General features: G+C 34.3%; 1 protein-coding gene across 1 annotated transcript; it reads left to right on the top strand.

Moving 5' to 3' along the window:
- The first annotated feature begins 9,185 nt into the window (after positions 1 to 9,185).
- LOC133181252 (cytochrome P450 3A24-like) lies at positions 9,186 to 13,684 on the top strand. Its single transcript, XM_061315786.1, has 12 exons — positions 9,186 to 9,556; positions 9,889 to 9,985; positions 10,100 to 10,152; positions 10,332 to 10,428; positions 10,928 to 11,053; positions 11,467 to 11,555; positions 11,797 to 11,948; positions 12,061 to 12,188; positions 12,303 to 12,575; positions 12,682 to 12,773; positions 12,878 to 13,021; positions 13,136 to 13,684. The coding sequence occupies exons 1-12, from the start codon at positions 9,501 to 9,503 to the stop codon at positions 13,377 to 13,379; spliced, it is 1,551 nt and encodes a 516-aa protein (XP_061171770.1). The 5' UTR covers positions 9,186 to 9,500; the 3' UTR covers positions 13,380 to 13,684.
- The last annotated feature ends 4,624 nt before the right edge of the window (positions 13,685 to 18,308 follow it).

Consider the following 18,308-nt stretch of genomic DNA (forward strand, 5'->3'; position numbering starts at 1 on the left):
GTAAGAACACCAGGGTAAAATATCTTTGATATACACTTCGTTAAAAACAAACGTTTGTCCTCTAATTAGTATTACTCAGATGTACATTATTTATTGCGTAGAAATTGTATCAAAAGGTATCTAAAGATATCTAAAACATCATTCAGGCTTCTTTTTAGATCATGTCAAAACTATTCAAATAAACATAGATCAGGGGAGCTCATGATGATAAAGGTCCGTCGTATGTTCCTTTTCCCGTCTGTAAACAAGACTTATTAACATGTATACTATTGTAGATCGATTTTTTTTTTATTTCTACAATGTTGTCATGGTTACGTAAGATACCAATTTCAGATAATATGCTAAAAAGTTCTTTTAAGTACTCTTAATTACTTTATTTGGCCTTTTTTTACCCTCATTGTAGCAAATAAATAGTTTCTTTCCAATTTTAGCAATGCATTAATTCGTTATTTGAAAAGAGTACACAAATAGAAGTCCTTCCATGTTGGCCTTGAAGTGTTTTGTTTGGACTGCGGCGAAATAATATATAAAAGCTCATTTGTATGGCTACATGTGATAAAATTACACTGAACAATCTTTATGTCCAAATGTAGTTCATTACTAGTATTCCTTACATAAAAGACTAATAAGAGACCGAACAAGAAGTACGCGTGTACCAATGCCATCTGTATTTTTAAAAGGTGTAGGAACACATATATACTGACCAGAGTCCAGAAGGCTTATGTCGTGTTAAGTATCCGTTGAGCTTCCACTGAAGTCTTTACATTTTTCTATCTGCCATACTGTAATCTCTGAATTTACCGGGTGGTAGTACATGTAAGTACAATTTATTGCAACCCGGTAAGTTCAAAAATTACAATATGACATATCTATAAAAAAAATTCAAAACGCAGTTGGTGCGAATTCAGTAAAACTTGGTACACAAGTAGACTACACCAAGAGACCTAATCCTATGTGTCATTTAAAAAATATAGATACATAATTCTCTGTTTCACTAAAAAGGTGTTCCAATCCAGATGCAACTGTTGTCCTTCATTATTGAAGTACAAACCATTAGAGCTAGAGTCTCATCAACCACTTCTGGTTTTCTGGTGATAACTCTATCTGCAAAAGAACATTACGGTGTTTCTGTAATAGCACAAGAATTGTTTCTGCAGAGGCGAGAATAGTGCCTATGAAAAAAACCCCTTTGTATGCTTTAACACTCTATATTGTAAAATCTCAATGATTTGCTTCTAGTTAACGTATAGCAGTGGTCAATACCTAACTTATATAAGTTATCGTCTGAAATTTGTAAATTTTTTTTGCATTTTAGGACATTACATGTAACTATGACCTTCCCTGATAAATTGTTTATTGTTTAACGTGCCTCTCGAGAATTTTTCACTCCTATGGAGACGCCACCATTTGCCGATGGAGAGCTGCAAATTTTGACCTATACTCGGCACTGAGGCCGATTGAGCAGTGAGGGATTTTTTTCGTGCAGCACCTACTGCGACACGGGACCTCATCCGAAGGACCGGTCTCCATGTCCCACAGTGGGATTCGAATCCACGACGTAAGGATTAAATCCTTACTCCGCGATTCTAGAGCAAATGCTCTAACCACTGTGCCACATCTTCAAAATCTACAATGTTGTACCAAGGTGTACCAGTTAAATTTGATCCCGATTACCTATAGCCTTCGTTTTATATCCTGCCAGCAGAGTGTTACAGCCTTCATTTTTATAAACTACCAACATTCTTATGATTTGAGTTTGTGTGTGGACGTGCAAGGTCTTACTTGACAAGAAATGAGAGGACATTCAGTTAAGGTTATTCAAGTGTTCTTCAAAATTTAATCGTTAAATCCAGTGCACGTCAAACTTACTGATGTCATTAGATTATTTCTCCAGCAAGTAACTGTTAATAATTGTTTTGACATTTGAGGCAATTGCGAGACAACATGCCTCGATCTGTTTACTTCATTTAATGTTTATGATTTTTCTATGTTCTATATCTGACTTAGGCATGATGATTTTTGTCTACTTGCAAAAGACCAGTTTCTAGATTTGTTTTTAATAAGTCATTTTCAACTTTTGTAGATTTCCTAAAATGTTCTGTTATTCTTGCATCCATGAAAACAAACTAAGTCAGGTGTAAACAAAAAAGCTCGATGAATTTCCAGCACTAGCACTAACACTGTGTAAACAATAAAATCAAGTACTGTGGAAACATTTAAATTCGTGGGGGTCAATGTTCGTTGGCAAGCAAAATTTTATTGGTTCGTGGGGTTGTAATTTCGCGGGCAACTTGATTTTTTGGTAGATCTAATTAATCAGTACGTTGACAAAATAGTTGTTCGTGGGGATGTAAATTCGTGGGTAAGGGTTACCCACGAACATTGATCCCCCACGAACAATAATGATTAACAGTAAATCAAGAAGTAGTTATTAGAAATTATCAAGAGGTATAATGAATATGACTTTTACATGAATTATCAATTTTTTTTTCATAAAGTCATGCAAAGTTTCCTGGTTGTCAGTGTGTTTTTTAGAGACCGTTAGTGTATAATTTGATAATAGGATTCAGTTTCTTTATAATCTAAAAACTTAATTCATTAAACAAAATTTAGGTCATTATAAATCGGATACATTAAAAACTGTGGTCTTGACCTTTTGATTCTTTATTTGGTGTCCAGATCGATGGATTACGAAGATGTGTGATTTCCTCAAGTAATTAAATAATCTGTGTTTGCTGTCCTTGTCACTTATTTCTGTTACGTGGTCTTATTATAGGCAATCAATGCTATATTCCTAATGAATATTAGGATGTATATTCCTAATTTTCTTCATTGACCAAACCCTACAGATTATGGCAAGGTGGGAGTAATTCAGTGCCACGGATAGGATTAAATGTGACGCCATTTAAAGTTACATGTATATTACTTGACATAATCACTTGGGCCCTACGAGACCATATTTATGAATGGATTTTCATTCCATAGTTAAATATACAGTAAAGTTTGCTTTAAAAGCTGAAATGTCACATTTAGAAAGTATACATCTGATTGCAGAAGTGGTATTAAGGACTGTTCGTATGTACAGGTGTTAAAAACGAAAACTTATTTTGGAATCACTTTAATTCGGAGGGGGGGGGGGGGTCAATGTATGAGGGCAATCAAAATATTTCTCTGTTACTCGTGTGTGTGTGTGTTATTTATCCACTGAATAAAAGTGATAGTTTTGCAGGCAAATTACAGTATAACAACAAAACTTTATGATAAATGTGATGACTTTTCTTAATTTCGTCACCTTTCTTTTTTCTTCATTTATTTAGCAATATACCATTAAATGTAACACTTGCATTTATATGGTGTTTATGTCACCCAGTTGATTTGATATGTGTGTTCTACGTACGGACAATTTCTAAGACGAGGCAAGCTTTTGACAAATAAGTTGATACTACAAGGATATAAAGTCTCGTTTAAAGTCTACATTTCACAAAGTCTATGGTCAATACAATGACCTTATTAGCAAATACAGTCAATCGTTGAGTCGAATGTGTTGACTGAAGTTTTTCAAAAAAATTGTTGGGTCATTATATTTAGGAGTCCATGTTTGCTCTGCTCCCAATTTGTATTGTTCCAATGGACTTTTGAGCTTGATTACTGTTTGTCATCTTCATATTTTATTTCACAGTGTGAAAATAACGTTTTATTCAAAATGGGAAAAGTAATAAAATCGGGCAAAAACCTTTATATTTTCCTTTCCTAAAGGAATCTAAGATTTTAATCTCGCAATCGCTTAGCTTTTGATGTCTCGTTATTGTACAGTTTGTGTAATAGCGAAAAGAAAAATCATTTTATACTCCTTATGGAGTATGAAGTGACATCACACCATTTAGCTACTGTATTCGGAAGCTACTTCATTTGAATGTATTATTTAGTGTAAATATGACCCGTTCGAAGCCCCATTGTTTTAACGTAATAATCACTGCTTCTATGTTTGTTTAAATCATTGAGAAAATTAATATTATTATAGTCCCAGCAACACTTCAGAATTTTGGTCACATTACTGCATTTCTGGAAAAAAGTCTCATTTTCTTTGATCAATGACACATACATAGTAAACTCTAATTATTTTACAAAGGTAATTGTTTGTTTAATGTTAGTATTCTTTGCATCTTGAAATGTTAGACCAAACCCTGAAAACATGGCTCACCATGAAAACATGGCTTACATTAATGAAACTTGGCCAGTTTGGAAGTAAAATGCTTTAAATTCTAACCTCTGTAGCTATTTTGATATAATAGGAAACGACATTCAGATGTGTAATTAAAAATGGCAGGCCAAATTTTGCGTTGATATTGACTATTTTTATACATGTATTTTTCTTTCTGAAACGGGGAGTAGGAGAAAATCCGACCATGGTAACTTGGACTGGGTTCAGGTTTAACGATAACCGTATATACCATATAGTATTCTTTTGTTGTTTCGGAAAATTTATATGGCGGAAATATGCGTATTAGAAAGTCAGATTTATTTCTCCATATATACTGGTATAATGGTATCGTAAATGCAAGTATTAAAAAGAATTTCACAAACAGATCCGACGCGGGGTACTGCCATCCTGAAAATCAAAAAGAAGGAAATGATGTTCAAAACTGATGTATACACAAATGAAAGAAACACCAGAATGTCTGATACAATCCCTGATATAGTCTAACCGTCTGCTGAACACTAGAAGTATTGCAGTATTGACTATAATATAACCTCGTACGTTATATTTCTTTTCACTTCATGAAACATCTCACATCTATCAATCTTTATTGTCAAAGGTGAAGAACTTTAGATACTGACAAACTTGCACTTTTTAAAGTTTTATTTATTCTCTCTCTTTTTGTCTCTCCCTGTGTATATTTATGTACATGTGTGGCGTCCGAAATTTCGTCAAAATATGGTTTGTTTAAGGAACTGTTTTTTTTTAAGTTAGAATTCCTCCCGCTCGCCTTAAAGTCATGTTATATGCTTTATCGAGACAGGAAAAGAAGATTGGCGTATCTGGAATTTAATCTTCAGGAATCATTTGTACGAATCATTTTTACTTTAAATGTCCAGTCAAGTAGACGATTTTGTCGACAAACCACAGCTGGACACGCTTTAAAATTGATTAATTGAATGCATGTCGTTGTATGTCCCATTCGAGAGTTTTTCACTTAAAAAGAGATGTCACCATATACAGGTAAAGGGCTTCAAATTTAAATCTATACTTTGCACTAGGGGCCAGTGAGCAGTGCGGATTCTTTATCGTGCAAACACCTACATGTACCGTGACACAGGTCCTCAGTCTTTAAGGTCTCTTCCGAAATACTCATGGCTTTTACTTCTAATGTCGGGCGCTTGGCGAAGGAACTGTCTTAGGTTTTGAAGCTGTACGGCAAACGAGAATTGAACACGGGTCTCCCGATCACTAAGCGAACGCCCTACCACAATGCTACCTTGACCGGTGACAGACTTTAAGAAAGCTACACAGATAGGAAAATGTAACATTATTATCATTGAAATACCTTGTCGAAAAAATGAAATATTTAACTCTGCCAATCTTAACAATTTTGATAACATAGGTTATAAAGTTTCACTCAATTAATAAACAGCTATGAGATAATAGGGTTAACTGCAAACATATTAAAATTTCAATGAATGGGAAGAACTGCTTTTTCTTCCAATGCAACAGAATCAAAATTTAACTTTATTTCAAAATTCTTTTTTAAAATTCGGGAAATAAAATCAAACTGATAAATGTCTTTTTAAAATTAAAAAAAAATAATAAACGCTCCAAGCGAGGATCGAATAAAAACTCATCGATTCCTCGTTGTCATGGATTGATCGATTGATCGTATGTCGTTTAATGTCCCATTTGAGAATTTTTCACTCATAGAGAGATATCACTATGCCGGTTAGGGGCTTCAAACTCGGCACTCATGACCATTAAGCAGTGAGAGTTCTTTATCGTATCAACGTCTACCGTGAAACAGGACATCGGTTTTTAAGGTTTCATCAGAAAGAACCGTGATTTTCACTTCTACGTAGTGCCGGGCGCTTGGCGAAGGAACAGTCACTAAATGTACCTATGTTTTCGTCTTTAAGGTTTGACGCGGCGCGGCGAACGAGAATCGAATCCGGATCTCCCGATCTCGAAGCGAGCGTCCTACCACTAGGATACCGTGACCTATACGTCATCATGGAAAGGTATCAGATACCACTGTGATATCGTCGTTACGTTCTCTATTTCAGTTTTTAAACAGCATTGGAAAGAGGGGGGTCATGACTCGTTTAGCCATATTTCAAGGCACATTTTAGCAAAACAAAACACAAGTTGGGAAAATATTTCCCCTTCCTGCAACAGAAGAACCCAACTCGTCAATCGAAAGCAAAATATTATGAGTCGGATCAATGAAAAAGGTGATGTTAAGACAAGTGTTCGATCTCAAAAAACCTACAATACAAATCTGTGAAAAGGTCATAAACACGGACCCTTTATAAATTCCAGCAGGTACCTAGTAGGACTAAGCATCCCCCTTCAACCAGTCACACCCACCGAGAGCCTTATGTATTGATCAGGTAGACGGAATTTTCCATAGTCAAATTTAGTATTGCATAAGGCCTGACAAATGGTATGAAATATGTCAGTCAAAATACGACCTAATGATATGTTGTATCATAACGACCATGAAATTAACGAAATACTGACTTAACAGGAGGGTTTTTGTCAGTAGGCTGCCTCGATTTAAAAATTGTTAGTTCTCATGGCATGCTCTTGATTATGGAATACATGTACATGTAAGTTGGAAGACATAAATACCATATACAGATGAAAGCGGAATATTACTACATAAATAAGGCAGTTGACGATGGGAAATAAAGCAGGTCATCTCATATGTTATACAGTGTAACGAAATTTTCAACTTTAACTACTTGCCGAATCCAAATCAAAAGCGCCCTCGTTCTTTAAGGTCGATTTCGTTTACATATACAGAAAATCAAAACTAAATTAAGCAAATTCCATTCTGATAGGGTATCTAGGACTTTTAGAAGGCTTTCAAAAAGCAAACAGCGAGGGTTGTTTTTTTTTTTTTGGGGGGGGGGGTCTTAATCGTGTTCCCAACATATTCTGAAAAGATATTTGTTCTCTAAGACGTTAAAAAAATCGGTTTCTATTGAGACTATGAGAGACAGTTCATAATAGTCCGATACATTGTGAAACTTGCCATTAAATATTTCCTTAGATCATTACCCTGTGCTTAAAGTAAACGATATTTTGGCACAAATGCCTTTTTTGACGCATACAGATACTTACATTTCAGTATATCTTTTTTAAGTGTTAATGAAGTATTAGATCAGTATTACTTGTGTTTGAAATGTCAACATAAATTATATAATTAGTAAACATTTCCTCTCTAGGTCGTACGTTCATTTTGTATTACGCTTGTAACAGGTATGAAAAAATGTAGATCCGGTGTGCAGTTTTACAATCTTTCTTAAATCATTTCAAGATACGACCTCTCCAGGAAATTTTTCACTTCCCCAAATAATCTTCAACTCTCCCAATGTTTCTCCCTGTGAAGTCAAGGTCTAATTATTTTTTATATATATATAAAATTTGATTTCTTAATCATTAAGACATTATGTGTAAAAAGTCATTTCAAATAATTGTAAAGGTTTACCAGGTGTTTCTTTTTCTCATTTTCAGGTTTTAGAGAGGAAAAAAATCCACAGAACCAAAAAAAAAAAATCATTGACAAGCGAAATTTGATGAATCACACTTCGTAGATGTGCTATATAGCGGGATTAAAACACTAGGGCCTATTTTCGAATTTAAAAAATACATGATTTTTTAGCATATATATATATATATATTTTTACTTGGCTAAATTCACACTTCGCAGACTTGCTATCATAAAAAGATAATGACACTTATTTTGTAAACTAAATATAGTGTGTTTCAATCAAATCTCAAATAAGTGAATGAATTTACATGTAAAGGAAATCAATTTTAGTAATTTTATAATGAATAAATCTAACACGTGTGTACATTGTGTCGTCAACTCCATGTACATAACAATTACGCTCAGGTTTCATGTATTAAATGGAATTGTGTTGATAAACCATTTTGTGGCAAAAATTAACAACTTATGTCTAGACATAAAAATAAAAGCTACTATATGATCTTTTACTTGTTTACATCAGTGTGTTTTGAAGAGAACATTATCTAAAATGCACATTCAACCGAATGTTTATTGACTTCTTTCAATTTGAATTGCCATATTAGAATTAACACTTACAGAACAATAGAAGACAATTATTATAATTCATCTACCGAGAAAGCGAAATCTGTCGATGATATGTTTTATCATTCAGTTATTAAGCTAATGAGGTGTTTCCCTTGCGTCCTTGAATGTAGGAGAGATGAAATGTTATTGATCGATAAGTGATTATTGACTAGTCTTGTCCACGTCGTGCAATGTATTCGTCCAAAATGCCTCATTTTTTAAAGTGCCAGGTAGATTTCCGGGTATAAGCACAGTACTGAATGAAAATGACCCTTGTTGTTAAGTGTAAAGGATTATATTGTCAAGTCGAGATTTAAAATGATACATTTTTCTGTGGTTAACTGTTTGGAATTATGAATGCTCCTAGTCATGATTTTTTTTTCTCTCTCTCTCTCTTGATTGCTTACTGTTATTAAAATCGGAAACTTTGTTATTTGATAGATATTTCATCTTAACCATCACAAAACATATACTGAAAATTGTACACTGAATAAAATTCAGTTCCACATTTTTCATCCATACGAATTCAAAATGACCTTGACTTCTTAGAAAGGTATGTCGACAAGGTACATTGTAGTAGATTGTAAAATTATGGAGATATAATCGTTATCCTGACTCAAATTACCATCCAGGACACGTGTGATCAACAAGAGATTATATTCACAAGAATAAGCATAAACTAAATATACTGCGGTTTAGAAAAGATTTATTACCTTACAAATGATGACCGAAAATATCCCCATAATAAAACAACAAAGTAAAGTCCATGTTTAGAAATTATACAGACACAGATATTAAGGTTTAGAGCAGTCCATGCTAATAATATTGCCAGCCTTTCAATGCATATACGCCTTTGTCTATAGTCGTCACATGCTTCGTTGAGTAGGTACACGCTAAAAACGTATACAAGTCCACAAATACTCCGGGTGAATGATTAGAATAAAAACGTCATAAATGGAAACAATCAGCGATCCAAACTTCATTGGGATCGAAAAATCAATGGTCAAAGGAATTATGACCACGCGCAGCATTAGCAACACCTCTTTCTATGTTCCTTTTTATATGAAGAAAATATCGTGATTTGATTGGCTAGTCTGTAGGACTGTCGACCAAACAAATAGAGGCGAATATCCAGGTAGAGTCACTCAAAGTTACAACACTTGTGCTACAAACTAGGAATTTACAGACAATATGATAACGCACGTGCTTTTAGTTGTTTTGGTGATATGTTTAATATACTTTTACAGGTATGTAAATTGAATGTATTTTTTAAACCCTGCAATCGTGTGCATTGATTAACACAAGCTGTCATTATTCAGTAGTCAGTACATAACCTATGAATGAATTAGTTTTACTACGACCGTACTACGAAATAGATGTCAAAGTTGCATTGAATTTTGTAGCTGAAATATCTACAATTGGTGTACATGGCATAATTTTCCAATTTAAATGCTAATTAATATGTTTATATTTTGCTTGAGATGAATAATGTAGTTATATTTGAAATGCATTTCACATTTTTGTTTTTACGATCATGTCATAGTATCCATTTGAAACATATTTTTCTTTTTGTTTTCAGACAAAGAAAAGAAAAAATGCAAATATTTGAAAAAATGAATATACCGGGTCCCAAACCAAATTTCTTGTTTGGAAATTTACTCTCATTTTGGAAAATGGTATGTTTTAAGATATTTTAGACATATTCTTTGATTTTTTTTACTTATTTGACGATGCACCAAATTTACATGCTGTTTATTTAGTTGTTTGAGTATTGCAATAATTTATTGTAGCCATTGTACAAGAAATTCCAAGAATGGTATAAAGACTATGGAAAAACTTTTGGGTAAGTAATATAAAGTAATTAATTACAATGAATGATTTCATGTTTTTTAAAGTTCTGATTAAATATAAGCATCAGGAGATATATATATATATATATATATATATATATATATATATATATATATATATATATATATATATATATATATATAAATTTATATATATTTTAAATTTATCTAGGTATTTTGAGGGGCCAACACCAGTCTTAGTAACAGCTGATGTTGATCTTCTACAGCAGGTGTTTATAAAACAGTTCAAGAAGTTCCATGCAAGAAAGGTAAAAAAAAATGTATATACCCTAAGTGTTAAAAGAGTTCAGGGTTTGAATTGGCACCTTTAATATGTAATAATTGCTCTATCATTAGCCGTCTCTTAGACCCAGCTACCACATGAAGTATTTTATCAAGACCATGTCAGAACATATTTGCATAATTCAAGAATGCTAGTAGGAAGATAAATTTAACCGTGAAATTTCCGCTTTTAATCAAAACTCTTAAGCTGTGTATTAATTATATCCCTGAATATCTATTCCGATATATTGGCGTGATTGTCTTACTTCTTGCACAAAGTAAATGGGCACGACCAATCTTTTTATATCTGGTGTGCTAAAATAAAAGAATCATGAATGAACCTTTTGAAAATTGGCAGATAAGGAAATTCAGAGTGTCAAAAAAAATCATCATCTTCACCGCCCAGTGGGGGCGGACATTGCACAATATTTAAAATAGATTTAATAGATCAAGCATCAATATAATTCCAGTTTTACATTTATCCAGGTTTTTCCCGTTCAAGTTGATCCAGACAGCGATGAAAATGTTCACATGTTTTTTGCAAGAGGAGAAAGATGGAGAAGATTGCGGTCCATTGTAAACCCAGCATTTAGTTCTACAAAAATGAGAACGGTAAATAACTATGTATTTTTACAATCAATATCGTAAAGAACATTTATTAAAAGCAAATTACCAAATGAAGAAAACGGAATTAAAGTATTAAATGTTTTATTGGGATGTTTTATTGGAATTTGATAATGGCTAATCGTCTTATTTTTGATGACCCATTATTCTTGATATCGATCGGGTAATCGCTATCATTTTTAAGTCGTAGGTGGATTTGATTTGTTCTATTGACGGTAGAGTTTCTAAATTAAGAAAAAAATACAAAAGGCACACCAACTGAGTGAAACCCTTCCAATGTCAATATTTGTCAAAGTAAACACTCGGAGCCTGCTGTTATGTTTCATAGAAAGTCCCAATCAATGAGTACCATCATGATTACATATTTAATTTGATCATATTTTAATTTTTTTTATCGACAGATGACACCTCTAATAAATCATAGAATTGACCAACTATTAGACATTATCCATGACCACAACACCAATGAGAGGAGCTTCGACAGTTATGAGTAAGTAGTCACTCCTCCCAAATATCGCGGCTTGTGGGTCGCGTTTATCAATGAAAGTATATGAGTTCTATCACGAAAATATGATCATCGGGTACCTGTTTACATTTCGTGAGTGAAAAATCACGCTGGAATGGCAAATATACGTCAGCGTTTTAAAACAATGATCGATTTCCTTCTTCTTTTCTACCTCTGTCGTGAGAAATATTGCATTTTAACAAATTTTTCTGTCGTCTTATTTTAGGCTTTTCCAGAGGTTAACACTGGACACCATCGCCGATTGTGGCTTTGGTATGAACACAGATGCTCTCATAAATAAAGATGATAAATGCATGAAGAATTGCCGAGGGGTGATACGGGATACCACAAAACGACCGATTCTCTTCATGCTCGGATGTACGTATTTAAGTTTACCTTTTTGGTATGAGACTGTGCCATCCCACCACCATTATAGCAATATTAAAATGGTGTGAAAAAAAATAATTATTTGTGTTTGTTTTAATTTTAGTTATATTTCCCGCCCTCCATCGTCTCTGGATTGGTATTTACCATTTCTTGGGTCTTATTGCATTTAACCCGGTTTTCTGGTTAGAGGATGCAATGAGAAAAATAGTACAAAAACAGAAAAAGCAGAAGGTAAGATTATCCAATATAAACCTTTATTTAAAAGTATATCTCTGTTATTCATACCACTTTACTGTAGCATTGTTTCAAAATTTTAAGTACACACTTTCACCTATTTCATTTCAGCCCTCGAAATCAAACCTATTGGAACTCATGGTTACTTCAGAATATAACCCTGAAAAAAATGAAATTGATGTTGGGGATGTTGACCAGAAAGACAATGTGGTCAAGCGGCGGCTGCTGACCAACGAAGAACTCGTAGCCCAATGCCTGCTTTTCTTGTTGGCTGGATACGAAACCACAAGTACAACCCTTGCATACATCATGTTCGAAATGTCGGTCAACCCCGAGGCTCAAAAGAAACTTCAAGAAGAAATTGATGAACATTTTCCCGATAATGTAAGTTTTAAATAAACTGTTAGTACTTGGTACCATTTTACAATCATATTTCCTTATGTATTTTAAAATGAAAATATTTCTTAAATATATGTAAATAATATTTCAGGCAGATAATCCGAGCTATGACCAGATCCAAAAAATGGAATATCTAGATATGGTTTGGTGCGAGACATTACGAAAATACCCGCTGGCTAGCACGTAAGTTTTATGAATCATTATTATTTGTACTAAATATCTAAATCAAATACTTGTTCTGAAATTATAAATTGTGTTTCTTATGATTTTTAAAATTGTTTTTCCAGTGTCGTTGCTCGTCAGTGCATGGAAAGTTGTACTGTCAATGGAATTGATATCCCAAAAGGCATGCTGGTCCAGGCCAATGTGTGGAGCGTTCATTACAACAAGGAGCATTGGATCGAAGACACAGATAAATTTATACCTGAGAGGTGAGTTGAAATTTATCTCATGTGTTACGGGAGATAACTATCGTATTCTTCGAACATTTTCAAACCGAAATTAAAATATTTGCGCTTCTTTCAAAAGTCCCGTCTTTTCTTCAGATTTACTGAACAGAGAAAATCTGAGAGACACCCTCTGGCGTGGATGCCATTTGGGAGTGGTCCAAGGACTTGTGTAGGACTCCGACTGGCGCAGCTGGAAGGAAAAATGACAATCATTCGCATGCTAAAAAAGTATTCCTTCATTCCCTCTGCCAGTCAAGAAATTCCTATTCAGTGCGTGGAAGGGGCAACCATTTTGCCAAAAAATGGTGTCAATGTGTGTGCTATTTTGCGGGATTTGTAGAAATGTTTGTTTTCAAGGAAAAATATAAATCCAGTATTATACAGAGATTAAAAACAATATACCCGTCCGTAGCTTGCCAACAATCCATTTACATTGTGAATATTACACAAAACATGAACGATTCATATACGTGGGAAGACCTGCGACCATTTTGTTTACATGTTATAAAAGTGATATTTGATATAATTTTGAAATGACTATGGTGTACGTGTGTGTGTAGAACAATTGTATTTATTGACGAGCAAAAGTATTTATTGTATACGAGAGTGAGAATGTCTAGTTAATTTGTTTGAGTGAAATTTGAAATCAAAGACAAAAAATGTCCATACATGTACATTTACTGTTGAAAGAGCACGTATGTTGATGATTTCACATGTAACTGCTGTTGAATGATTCTGGTTATATCCGAACTCCTGTTTAGCGTTCCTTGACAAAGGAATCTGTGTTCAGTAGCTAAATTATCCATTGCATTTTAGACCAAAAAGTGTGTTGTAAAAAGCCAAAGTACATATTTACTATTATTTTATTGTTACTAAGTGTTCGCCTATTTAAATACTACAGAGCAAGACCAAAAGATTGTCTTTGTCCTGGGAGGGCAGCACTCGGTTTCATGAAATGTTGACGCAATTCTCACATCATGTAAATTAATTGTTTCATGCATCAAAAATCAAGCTCATATCGAGTTGATACTACTAGTCTTTCAAATATTATGTTTATTTATTGTTTATTTATTTATTGAAACAAAAATAAATTTGAAAATAAAAATTATTGTGTATACTCGTTATTCTCGACAGTGTACTAGCATTGGTAATTTCATGTTCAGAACACATGGCAGTTATACCGTAAACGTTTTCTCTACAAAAGTGGAATATTTATTTTTAAAACTTTACGAGCTTGATTCAGCAATAACAACCATTTTCATTCTCAAAAGAAAACAGGTTTTCTGAGCTGTGAATCAAAGATTCGCGATACTACATGCATGCTGCGATTTTGTGAAAATGCAGTGTGATAAGTTCTATATGTATTGAAAAATTGCAGAAAAAAGACAATTGAGACGTAACAGTGAGGGAAAAAAATGAATTTAAAAAGTTTAGTGATATATGTCAAATATATATCAAATTTTTAAAGGAAATTTATCGTTCTTATTGGAGCAAATTAGGTGTGCGATGAGGTATGTGTGTGCATTTCCTGCAGGGCCGATGAAACATAGACAATGCCCCCTTATTAAATATCTCTCCAAGAAAGCATTAAAAAGCAAAGCAAGCGAGCAAAATCAAGGGTTAACGAAGAAGGTGTGGAAAATTATTTAATGTGGAGGATCATATGTGAAAAGAAATGATGCTAAAATTTCTTTTTAGATTGAGACTACCATATAGAAATATTTATGGAATAATATTCCGTTGAACAGAGAATTGACGTCAATTTCTGGAGATACGCTTTTCTGACTTCCATGCCGGGATATAAGCAAACTCGTCCTTAGGGCTCGATGAGGAGCAAAACGTGGTCAATTGATCTGAATCGACCCACTTCCGGTCTGTCGGTGCGCTAGCGTAGTGAACGTAAAATTTCCTTTTATCGTAAATGTGTGATCCCCCGTTTCGTTCCACAACATCGATTAATGCTGATGTTTGAGATGCCGTCAATCACAAGTGTTATGAATGAAATTTTTAATACTAAAATCCCTGTTCAATATATTCCACCAACGCACCTGCTGTATAAATATAGCTCCTTTCTAGCGCGTAGCTCTTTTGGCATGAAAACATCTCCCGAGGCGTTTAATGATAACGGGACCAGCATCCAGAGCCTCCGCATTCGTTTGAAGACGGTTACTTTTGCTCTTAGTTGAGTACAACACAAAGAATGTAGTGATGATAGCCGATTATGTCCAATTAAGGCATCAGGTACCGCAGGGATTTGAAGTCATGCAGAACATATTAAAATGCAAAATATAGAAATGCAATGATATTTTGTCGTCAGGAGAATGTCAAACGTACATGGGAGTCAGTGGACGTAATTCCGATATGTCAATTTGGCAATAAATAATTGTTTTTTGTATAAAATGCCGCACTGGCAAGGCATCATACAAAGATAAACCTACTTGCTGATTCAATCGTATTTTAAGTCTCAGTAACAAATTCGGCAATTAAGTGGTATTGATTTATTATTGTGCATTACGATACATATACCAAAAAATTAAGCGTGAATCATACTATTTTTTTTTTAAATAATTGTGCTAAAAAATATTTATAATTTTGTATTTCACGCCAGTTATCCTTTTTTAGCAAGGCTGGGCGGACGCGAGGTCTGTGGCATTATCGGAACTAAGTTCATTACGGAAGTGGCCACTCAGTCCTTTCAGAATTCCCAAACATCTCTTTTATAAAACTTGTTAAGAAAAGTAATGCAACATGAGAATTAAAGAAAAGAGAGCTTTGATTGATTAAAATTTGTAAATCTGGTACATGTTCCCCTGCGAAGGAATTTTGACAATAATTAATAAAACACATGTATTTTATTTCTTTATTTTTTTTTAAATATTAGATGAAATGTGTATTAAAAGTTTTAAGTTAGATCAAGTACTTTTCAGTTCATAATCGCCTTCTTTAAATTTCATCAGTTTTTAAAAATTACTGCAGAGTTAGGATTCGCTATGCGTTAACTCTCTAACCCGTAACTGAATCCAGAGGTTTCCTTAAATCGCTGATTTTTTTTTTTTTTTTTTTTTTTGGTAGTATGAATATTTTTTTGAAAGTTTTTAATTTAATTAAAATTTAATTATTTTTTTAATGAATTTTATTGATTTACATTTTCTTTTTATATTAAAAACTTTTTATTTAAAAGCTGGGTTTACAAGTACGGTACAATGTTGTTTTGCATCTCATTTGTAAATTTATCACTCCTTTAGTAAAGTGAATATAATTTGACCAAGCCGTTTACAGTCGTAGCAGAGAGGGTTCTTTAACGTGTCAACACCTACCGAGACACGGAGAACTCCGGATGTATCCGAAAGATCCCAATAAAAGGCGCTACGATATTACAGTTTTGGGTCAATGAACATCCTAAGTTTGATGTATCAGCCAGATTGGGTCAAGAGGAGAGAGAACATACTCACAGCAAAGATTTTACACAGATATCTGCTTTGACCAAGACTTCCAAACTTGGTTCATGATCATTACACACTCTTAACCCATAAACAATCTACGTGCGAAGCTAAAATTAACAATGAACGTTAGGACTTAAACATTTCTATCGTGATTTTCCCTATTTTAGCAATATACTATTATCACCTTCATATGGAGTTAATGTCACCCAGTTGTACTGGTACGTAAGAAGATATTTTACGAGCAATTTCTAAAACGAGGCAGGGTACTGACAGATAAGTTGATGATCCAAGGATATCAGTAATCTCCTTAAAGTTATCATTTCGTAAATTTTAGTCGATACAAGGTCCTTGCAAATACAATAAATCGTTGGGACCTAAGTCAAATACAAAGTTTTAGGCCATTCACACTGAATTGTCTATAAATTCTTCAGTTTACTAAATTATGGCAAAGGGCGTAAAGCGTGTTTGACCGGTCGACAGGGGTTCCTCATTCCTGTGAAGGCCACCGCCTCCATTTTCAGAGGTCCGTGTTTGCTTTGCTTATAATGTGTATTGTTTGATTGGCCTTTGGGTATTTGTTCTATTTGTTCAAAATCTTTTAAACACTTGCTGTGGCCTTCAACTCGACATTTAGATAATATTGACGATTAACAGTGGTTATTTCCTTTCTAATGTCGACACAATATATCCCGGTGAGCTTGAGATAAAAGATACCACAGAGTCTGACACATCTGTTTCATATTTGGATATTTTATTAGAAAAAGACGTTAATGGTATACTAACAACCAAGCTTTATGATAAACGTGATGACTTCAACTTTTCAATCGTCAACTTCCCTTACTTATGCAGCAATATACCTTTATCACCTGCATACGGGGTTTACATCTCCCAGTTGATTCGATACGCCAGAGCATGCTCTACGTACGAACAATTTCATAAACGAGGTAAGTTATATTATTGATTGATTATATGTTGTTTTACGTCCCATTCGAGAATTTTTCACTCATATAGAGACGTCACCATATACCAGTGAAGGGCTTCAAATTTTGACCTTTACTCGGCACTCCGGGCCATTGAGCAGTGAGGGATCTTTATCGTACCAACGCCTGCGGTGACATGGGGTCTCGGTTTTATAGGTCTCGTCCGAAGGACCCGCAACTCTCACTTCAAAGTGCCGAGCGCAAGGCGGAGGAACAGTTACTACCCATTTTTTATCGACTTAGGTTAGTCGCGGCCGAGATTCGAACTCTCGACTTCCCGATCACGAAGCTACCGTGAACGGTAGGTAAGTTACTGACAAACAAGTTGAAGAAACAAGAATATCAACAGTCTCGTTTAAAGTCATCATTTCGTAAGTTCTATGGTCGATACAATGACCTTGTCAGCAACTACAATCGATCATAAAGTCAAATGCTGACCGACTTTTTTCATACATTTTGTTAGGCCATTATTTACACACTGAATTGTCGACAGATTTTTTCGTTATTTCCCGATCATTACAAGGAGCACACGGCGGATGTGACCGGTCGGCAGGGGATGCTCACTCCTCCATGGCACCTGATCCCACCTCTGATGTTTTAAAGGTCCGTGTTTGCTCTGCTCTAATTTTGAAATGTTTAATGGACTTTTGAGCTCTAATACTGTTCGTTATCTCCACATATTTCATATAACTGTTGCTCTGACCCTGAACTTTTATTTCAGGTCACTGCACAGCCTTTACCAACGGGTCCTCTGTGGTTGAAGTATGCGCAAGACGTGGGAAAGGGAGGTAGAAATACTTTAGTAAGCTCTGGACTTAGATTTTAAACAGAGGTGTTTTTAAACTT

The sequence above is a fragment of the Saccostrea echinata genome, unplaced genomic scaffold (assembly GCF_033153115.1).
Source record: "Saccostrea echinata isolate AGI-Se365-2 ecotype Australia unplaced genomic scaffold, CSIRO_AGI_Sech_v1 ptg000008l, whole genome shotgun sequence".
NCBI classification, from domain to species: Eukaryota; Metazoa; Mollusca; class Bivalvia; order Ostreida; family Ostreidae; genus Saccostrea; species Saccostrea echinata.

Bases quoted from the DNA above. Each gene is read 5' to 3' on its own strand.
- LOC133181252 (XM_061315786.1), top strand. From the start codon at position 9,501: ATGATAACGCACGTGCTTTTAGTTGTTTTGGTGATATGTTTAATATAC. The intron at 11,556-11,796 runs GTAAGTAGTCAC...GTCTTATTTTAG, and splicing joins AGGAGCTTCGACAGTTATGA to GCTTTTCCAGAGGTTAACAC. The intron at 12,576-12,681 runs GTAAGTTTTAAA...ATAATATTTCAG, and splicing joins ATGAACATTTTCCCGATAAT to GCAGATAATCCGAGCTATGA.